The sequence below is a fragment of the Corythoichthys intestinalis genome, chromosome 21 (genome assembly GCF_030265065.1).
Source record: "Corythoichthys intestinalis isolate RoL2023-P3 chromosome 21, ASM3026506v1, whole genome shotgun sequence".
In the NCBI taxonomy this organism is placed as follows: Eukaryota; Metazoa; Chordata; class Actinopteri; order Syngnathiformes; family Syngnathidae; genus Corythoichthys; species Corythoichthys intestinalis.
In genome coordinates, this window is record NC_080415.1 from 37,155,699 (window position 1) to 37,165,277 (window position 9,579).

Consider the following 9,579-nt stretch of genomic DNA (forward strand, 5'->3'; position numbering starts at 1 on the left):
GACATTCTCTCTCGTTTCACACGGTTGATTGGCTTCAAGTAAAAACGGGCGTGGACCTCAACTTCCGCTCTTTCAAACGAGACCAACCAGTGGCACGTGGGTGACGTAATTACAACGTGACGAGGCTTCGAAGTTGATCTGCGTAAATGTGTCGCCGCCAATATGTCCGATGTTAAAATGGTTAAACGAATCCTCGAAGCACCAAAATTTGATCCAAAGTTTTTTTCTAATCGAATCCCTCGATTGAATTGTTGCACTAATTCATTGTTACTGACGGCTCTGCGCAAAAAAAACAACAACAAAAAATGTCCCTGAACCTGCTGACCTCCTGAGTCCTATGGGTCCTGAAATGCCTGCCAGAAGGCAGTAGGTTAAACACGCTTAACCATCGCGATGACAGGAGGGCGCCGAGAGAAGCCATTTACCTTCTAAAACTTTTGTGAAAGCGCGTGAGCTTGTAATAACATGACAAATTCATTAACTTAAATACGACAAAGATATACACTTCTGCTACTGCTCTGTATATAAAAGTAGCAATCGCAGTTTTATAGTATTGTATAGAAGTAAAGTACAGGAGTTCTAGTTTAGGCACATTTCAACATTACCTATGGAGGTCAATGCATTTGGAAGCTTAGGCGAACAAGCTACAGGAGGAGCACAGTCATGTTCAGTCAGCAGCAATACAGGACGAGCAGGATTCCACTATTTGTTCTACACAGCATAATGTAACATTGTCGGCAGAGTCTATCACTTCAATGTACGTGAGCTGTGTTAATGATTGTCGAAGACCGGGCCCGGTCGTAAAATGAGATAACATCTTACTGTTTCACTCAATGCTGCTCTGTTTAAATAGACAGGCAAGTACCCCTCTCAAAGGAAGCGAGTTTCATCTGAAACTGATTTCCTTTTGTTTTTAATTCCATTGTTTCATAGATAAGAAACGCTTTCTTATAAATGGTTTAATGATTGGTCTGCTGCTTTTACAGGTAAGCCCATTGTTTCAGTTTAAAACAATTGTCATTGTTAATTAAAGAGCATATGACACCAGAAAAAAAGTCTTAAATGGCATTATTATGTGAATTAGAATCATATTTTGAGACGATTCGACTATATACAACAATTTAGCAAAGCGCAGATGACGAGAAATTAGTCTTTTAATCTGCCGGTTAGCCACGCCTACCATTATAGGGCTTTAGCGTCCCCAACAGGTGGATGACGTCAGCGGTAGACTGGGCTCATCGGTTTTACTATTCAGCCCACTGAGGGGGAATTGTTCAGAACGAGGAAAACGCGACGAAGAGAGCCGCAAAATGTCATTGTTTCAGTCTCTCTACTCCAATATTTTTACAGGATATTCTTTTTATGCAAGTATTTTTCCCCAATAGCTATATAAATGGCTTGAGAAGGACCAGTCAGCCCGTCGAGGGGGAACTATTCACAATGAGGAAAACGCGACGAAGAGAGCAGCAAAATGTCATTGTTTCTGTCTCTTTACTTCCATATTTTTACAGGATATTCTTTTTATCCAAGTATTTTTCCCCAATTGCTAAATAAATGGCATGGTCAAGACAAATAACAATCTTGTGCTAAATGGAATATGAAATAATAAAAATCCATTTATTCAAGACGACATGGCAAAATTACTACATAATGGTCAAAACTGTCGACTTCACCTTTACTGTCGCACCTCCCGAACGATATTTTATGACACCTAAATCGGACATATGTCATTTCCCTTCCCCGGCTTCGGAGAATGTAAACAAACCAGAAGGAGTGACAGCTAGCCGACATGCTAACCCGAACCGAGTGATGTTTCAAAGTCTTCAAAGCGGAAAATCACACAAAGCTATCCTGGATTATTTGACATGACGACCCGGTTGTCGAATGTCTTAGCGGATCGGCAAACCGCCCGGCAGAGAGCAATTTACAGTTCGTTCCCCGGAGGAGGCTGGCTGGAGCTAACGCAGCTAACGTGCTGCTGCTAATGCATTAGGAGAGCTTTTTACATGCCTATCAATGATCAAACGTAAGTAGTCCTTCATTTAAAGGAAGTTTGTAGTGTTTACTTTGTAATCGCTGTATTCGTATTTGACATAATACAGAACAAGATGTTTACTCACTTCCTCGTAAGTCCAATGGTCCCACAGTAAATATCCACGGTGAATGGGAACCTTTTGAAACTCCAAAAAGGCGCATACGCCTCTCCCTCATACAGAATGATTTTTCTGCAGCCGTTTGGCTGGCGTGATGCGAAAAATAAACGTATTAATCCGCAAAATCAGCTGAATCCTTCGTCCTCATACACAACAGTACACTGTAGCGTGAAGAGGACGTCTTCTACCGTACACGTCACAGCGCCCTCCTCCTCAATGCAAGACCGAAGCCGGAAGTCACTCATTTTCCTGGCGCGGGATTCAAAAAACTAAATAAATATAGTGATCGCTTCCACACACATCCAAGCGGTCCATATCATTCAGGAGCATAAAATACCGCGTGTATTATGAAATAAACATGCTTTTTCGTGTCACAGGCACTTTAAACTGAAAACGAAAAAAAAAAATGGGGTTAGTTATGTTCTTCAGAAATATATTACACATTACTCTTAGTAATTGTAATGCCTTATAGTACTCCCTGAAGAAAGTAATTACATGGATTACTAGTTACTTTAGCATTCATTTCGACTAATAGAAGCAGGAAAATTATTGTTAAAAATAAAAAATGCAAAAGATTATTTACTGGTAGAAATTGAAAGGGCAGAAGCAGCGCTTGTAAAATCAATTATTATATACACTCACCGGCCACTTTATTAGGTACACCTGTCCAACTGCTCGTTAACACTTAATTTCTAATCAGCCAATCACATGGCGGCAACTCAGTGCATTTAGGCATGTAGACATGGTTTAAGACAATCTCCTGCAGTTCAAACAGAGCATCAGTATGGGGAAGAAAGGTTATTTGAGTGACTTTGAACGTGGCATGGTTGTTGGTGCCAGAAGGGCTGGTCTGAGTATTTCAGAAACTGCTGATCTACTGGGATTTTACGCACAACTATCTCTAGGGTTTACAGAGAATGGTCCGAAAAAGAAAAAATATCCAGTGAGCTGCAGTTCTGTCGGCGGAAATGCCTTGTTGATGCCAGAGGTCAGAGGACGATGGCCAGACTGGTTCGAGCTGATAGAAAGGCAACAGTGACTCAAATAACCAGAGCATCTCTGAACGCACAGTACGTCAAACTTTGAGGTAGACGGGCTACAGCAGCAGAAGACCACGCCGGTCCCACTCCTTTCAGCTAAGAACAGGAAACGGCCTACAAATTGCACAAGCTCATCGAAATTGGACAATAGAAGATTGGAAAAACGTTGCCTGGTCTGATGAGTCTCGATTTCTGCTGCGACATTCGGATGGTAGGGTCAGAATTTGGCGTCAACAACATGAAAGCATGGATCCATCCTGCCTTGCATCAACGGTTCAGGCTGGTGGTGGTGGTGGTGTAATGGTGTGGGTAATATCTTCTTGGCACTCTTTGGGCCCCTTGGTACCAATTGAGCATCGTTGGAACGCCACAGCCTACCTGAGTATTGTTGCTGACCATGTCCATCCCTTTATGACCCCAATGTACCCAACTTCTGATGGCTACTTTCAGCAGGATAATGCGCCATGTCATAAAGCTGGAATCATCTCAGACTGGTTTCTTGAACATGACACTGAGTTCACTGTACTCAAATGGCCTCCACAGTCACCAGATCTCAATCCAATAGAGCATCTTTGGGATGTGGTGGAACGGGAGATTCGCATCATGGATGTGCAGCTGACAAATCTGCACCAACTGTGTGATACCGTCATGTCAATATGGACCAAACTCTCTGAGGTATGCTACTTCCAGCATCTTGTTGAATTTATGCCACGAAGAATTGAGGCAGTTCTGAAGGCAAAAGGGGGTCCAACCCGTTACTAGCATGGTGTACCTAATAAAGTGGCCGTTGAGTGTATATCTAAAAGGGACCAAACTTTTTTTTTTTTTTTTTTACATGTCACTGCCACCTCCAGCCTGAAGCGCAACTGTAGCTCGTGCATAGTGCGCATGCTTGTACGAGCACGAATATGAAGCAACAAGCGTCAAATCAGCACCAGAAATGTAAAAACAATTCTTAAAAGGATTAGAAAAGTGTTTTTGCCACTGTAGTGACTACTGTCCCTGAAAGGGTAAAAGTCCTGCCTGTGATGTCACTCCTGGTGCTAATCCAAATCTGGTGTATATCTGTTAAGTGACTTCAATGCTAGAGATAGACCGATTATCAGCGCCGATATTTGGAAATTTGACGTATATTGGCATCTTCCTTTTTTTTTTTTTCTTTTTTAATAAAATCCAACCGGCCGATATGAAAAAAAAAATTAATTAAAAATCAACTTCAAACTGGGTTATTTCAGCTCAGATGCAGCCTAGTATTCACCCTGTCCTCTAATTGGTTAAAACAACACTAGTTAACTTTTCAACTTTTATAAAATATTTTCCGAACATTTGTAAAGTGTCAACTGACAACTAGTTGAATGACACCTCTTTTTACATCTTGAGGGGGTCTGCATCAATTTCACCGGCAGTAATTAACTTTGAGGAGGGTGGCAGGAACCCTGGCAGACAAAAAATATATATATATACAAATGTGCTGACTGCTTTACGGCATACAGTGCCCTCCATAATTATTGGCACCCCTGGTTAAGATGTGTTTTTTAGCTTCTAATATATATTTTTTTAATTCAAATAATATGGGACCTTAACGGAAAAAAAGAGAAAAATCCAACCTTCAATACAAGTGCATTTATTCAGTGGGGAAAAAATCCCACATAAAGAGAGAATTATTTGACATCAAATAATGTGTGTCACAATTATTAGCACCCCTGGTTTTAATACTTTGTACAACCCCCTTTTGCCAACAAAACAAGGTCTGGGGACTGAGATGGCCATGGGAGGAGCTTGATTTTGTGTTTGGTGAATCATTTCTGTGTAGATTTGGCCATATGTTTAGGGTCATTGTCTTGCTGAAAGACCCACTGACGACCCATCTTCAGCTTTCGGGCGGAGGGCAACAGATTTTGATTGAAAATGTCCTGGTATTTCAAAGCATTCATGATGCCATGCACCCTAACAAGGTTCCCAGGGCCTTTGGAAGCGAAACAGCCCCACAGCATCACTGACCCACCCCCATACTTCACAGTGGGTATGAGGTGCCACACGGTCCCATACCCACTGTGAAGTATGGGGGTGGGTCTTACCTGAAAATGTAATAACGCTTGATAACACACATCACTTGAAAGCTATGTGTTTTTCCCGCGTGATTCAATTGAATTTCCATTTGTGTCAAGCTATTTTTAAGTTCTAGTTAAGTTTTAAGTTAGTCTAAACTGTAAGTGCTGATAGCATTTTGAGTTTTTGCAGTGTTCAAAATAAATGCATGATACCTGCTGTATTGGAGTACATTAGGGACCAGTGCTACTTGGTGTTTTATTCAGCAATGACTACTGAGCTAAAACTGACAGTTAGCGTTATGTTTTAATTTCACACCCTCATCACTCTACAGCGCTGTTTTTACAGATTAAATAAAGCCTGTATGCAAGACACGTTAGCCACGCATCGACAGTGGTCATAATCAATAGAAACCTAGGCTTCCGAAGGGCTAACGTTACGTGAGCCAGTGACAGTAACGTTATATTTATTAGCGCTGAGAAGTCTACTGCTTAAAGATGGCGGCTGTTTACTAACGCTGCCCAGACGCGGCCGAGTCTGTCATTTCGCATCTAGTCCTAAATGCATGCATCTATGAGGCACATCGGACACTACCTGCTATCACACTAGCATTATGCGGGCGTAGCTTTTAGCAACGTCGGCGTAGTTTGTAGCGGCTGTCAACTGCAGTAAGGTTTTTTAAAAATTTTTATTGCTTCTTCTTCTACGCACGTGACGTCAGCGCGTTGTGTTGTCCCGTATTAAAAGTAGTCCGGGCAAAGCGTGATCCTTAGAGCTGGCAAAATTAAACGATTCCTCGAGGTGAATAAAATTACTCGGATCAGTTTTTAAACTCGAGTTAACTCGAGTTGCTCGAGTATTCCTTTCAGCTCTAATTTGCTTCTTTTTTTTTTTTTTTTTAATTGATAAACTCTCGCAACTAGCCTTTGTGGTGTTCTCTTTCGACTCTCGGGCTCTTGCGAAATACTGCTGCTGTGAAATTAAACTAGCTTCAAGTTGCTTCAATTTCTCGCTATGTATCTTCCCTGTAATCTTGTCGTACATGTCAGCGTGTCTTGTTTGGTAATATCGCCTCATATTGAAGTCTTTTAAAGCAGCGACTGTCTCTTAGCAAATGAGGCAGACACAGTTCTTGCGTATTTTAGTGAAGAAAAAGTCCAATTTCCACCTATCCTTGAAGTACCGGCCGCTGCAGTCAACTTTTTTTTTTTTTTGTTGATTGTCACCATTTTAGAAAATTGGAAGTCAAGGGTCACACAGGGTAATGTTGCTTAGAATGCTGCTGCCTTTTAGTGGATAAATGAGGAGCAGCATTTAGTGTGTAAGCGACTTCATATGCTGGTAGCAGTACTGCTGACCAATTTATTAAGAATAAATTAATCGGGCCAGAGGTTATTGATCTTATGACAGAGGCTGGGGGCCGGATGAAATTTGACCACGGGCCGCATTTGGCCCCCGGGCCGCACTTTGGACACGTCTGGCGTAGGCATTCAATAAACATGTTTTAGGCCAGGGGTCATGAATTAAAAATCCTCTGGGTCCGAAATTAAAAAATTACAACAATCTCGGGTCCGGAAATATTTTTAATGCTTCTTTTTTTTCCAAAAAATACAAACGTATCTTTACGTGGCCATGCTGATAATTTCAACATTCAAAAATGTAAATAAAATATAAAAAAATTAATTTATAGTAAGTAATAAATAATATTTAATAATAATTCATTAGTAATAAATAATAAAGTGATCATATTGAGTCCTTAATTCCACTATTTTTTGATAACGGATGGCAGAGTTCATAGGGAAACTTTGCGAAAAAGCTGCGTGCTTCGTCTCATAGTGCCTTTTCAAATTGCTGCTTTTTACAAACGCTACCGTTGTTCGGCCATTCCTTACTACGCGGCGAAACGTCTACACAACGCTCAGCGCGCTTGCGCAAGCATCAACACGCATGCGCACATTGGTCAGAAGCGTCGAGTACTCACTATTTTTGTTTTTATTTCGTTTTTTAGAACCTTTTCATTGCCTCAAAAATACTTTTTGCATGTATTACCCTCTCATACTTTTAACCATTGTGTTTTTTTGTGTTAGCTTTGAAGCAGTTGACCACATTAGTCACGTAGCGTATTTAAACCGTCCTTATTTGGTATAACTGCATTTCAGTATTTTCTTGAGGCATTTTTAGTACGTTCTGCCTGTATGCATCCAAACAAAACAAGTTTAGCGCGCACGGTAGTACTTTGGGTGTCAAATTTGACTAAGTAGGACGTTTCGCCGATGTAGCAGATTTTGGCAGAACACTGTCTCTGAACAGATGAGGCATAGCGGTCTTGTGCTGCCGCCAGGTAAAATGAACAAAAATGTGTTGGTCTATTCCTCCTTAAACACTGTTTTCTGCATCAATCTTGCGTAGTTTTGAGCACGCCATTTGCCATACCTTTTCGCCTCTTCCTCCAACTTCATTCGGCTCAGTTTTTGGTTGTCACTTCGCGGAGTCTGGAAAGTGATGCTGTTCTAAAAATAACTTTCAAATGCTTCACTCCCATTGGCTGGCTCACGTGCGTCACCGCTAAGGTTTTTGTTTGTTGCCCGCCTCTGCTCTGCAAACCCGCAGAAAAAAATGATTTTTGTCGTTGCAACGTGTATTAGTCCGGACAGCTTGAGATCCGGTCCAGACGATTTGGGGGTCCGGAACTGGACCGAGGTCCGCGGTTCTGTGACCCTCTGCTTTAGGCATTTCAATGAAGTTCAGTGAATGCATTATTTTTCCCCGCCAATTTTTACTTTTACAGCAATTGATTGCGGCTTCATGAATCGATTATCGGTTATCTAACTACTAATCATCGGTATTGGTCCTGAAAAACCTATATTAGTCAATCTCTATCAATCAATTCTTTCCAAACCACTCACGTTAAAACTTAATGACTAAGAGCACATTCATCGAGCAGGGGTGCACCTGTTGTCACTCAAGTTTTACTCACCCACTTTATCCACTCCATACTTGTGACCCGCGACCTGATGTGACAGCGGCACACATCCATTTAGGTGAGCCGGTCCTTGCGTTCCGATTTGCCGGGGACCGCTCATCTCTTTAGTGGAGGCGCCGGGAGAGATGCACGGGGTCATGTTAACACCGACGGCGGAAGTCAGCTCCAGTCTACCGAGCGCTAAGGAGGACTCCATCATCACTTGATGATGGTGACTTGCTGACATTTGTAAAACGAACGACGAGGCCCAGTTGGAGCCAAACCGCCTCCAAAAATATATCAATAATTAAAAAGTCACTATATGGCTTCACATACTTATTACGTAACCAACGCCCTGGATGCAGTTGCAATAAAGTGTTTGGGCGTGAGGTTGTTTAGTCTTTAGGCAAGTGGTCCAATCCAGACGAAAGCAAAGACACGGCGGCTCCGTTGGCCGATTTGGACTCCCGGTGGCAAGTTGTTTGACCGAGGGCGACACTGTTATCCCCGCTGTGACCTGCGGTGAAGCAGACCTCCCGAGGCGCGCTGATTCAATGATTTTCATATCTTGAACAGCAGCATAAATACAATCTGGCCACATCCCACTTCCTGACAGCGTCGATTATGGCTGAAGCGGGCGCTATTTCCGCGTGGGCATTTCAAATTAAAACAAAGAGGCGTCGCGTGATACATATTGAGCAACGACGCGAATCAACTTGTCAGTATCAACGGTTACATAATATTGCAGCATTCCTAACCCAACGTTTTTCTAATGAATTTACACTATCCCATTTTCATTAGAATTTATCAATTTGCATCCGGTTTCTCTCCTTCGGCCGGTGCCGTTGAGTCGCCTTGGACTGATGTTGCGAAACATTCAGAATCATGTACTTATTTATGATTCAAAGCAAAAGCAGAGTACTGTAATGATGTACGGATATTACGAAAACAGTGTAGTCAAATGTTATTTACGAAGACTACCATTTTGAACTATGAAAAATTCGCCAAAGCGCTACGGAACCACATTAAAACGAAGGCCTACCCCATTCGGTAAGACGAAATAAGACACTCGTCAGCATTATAGTCCATATTTAAACGTAAGTGCGTGAAATACAGCCAGGAGGAAACTATCGGTTCAGGTGACGAATCCAAATACGTTGCGACATTTCCATACTGTCGTAAATACGCTTTAACTCCTTTACGGCAGACGGTCTCGTGGGTTTTTTTTGCATTCTAACTTTATTTATTCAACGCTATTTGCTAACAATATTGTGAATACTATTTGCTAACAATTTTTCCCTATTAAATGAAGAGAATAAAAAAATATAGGGTTTTTTTTTATCCATGCTAACTTTATTTATTCAACGCTATTTGC

At 41.7% G+C, this 9,579-nt stretch overlaps 1 protein-coding gene across 1 annotated transcript in view; it reads right to left on the minus strand.

Annotated features, from left to right (window-relative positions):
- Nucleotides 1-9,369, minus strand: part of ipmkb (inositol polyphosphate multikinase b) — a 31,081-nt gene extending 21,712 nt beyond the window's left edge. The window contains exon 1 of the mRNA XM_057825369.1: nt 8,220-9,369. Coding sequence (XP_057681352.1) covers nt 8,220-8,451 — 232 coding nt within the window. The 5' untranslated portion in view covers nt 8,452-9,369. The remainder of the gene's footprint in view (nt 1-8,219) is intronic.
- Nucleotides 9,370-9,579: the final 210 nt, after the last annotated feature.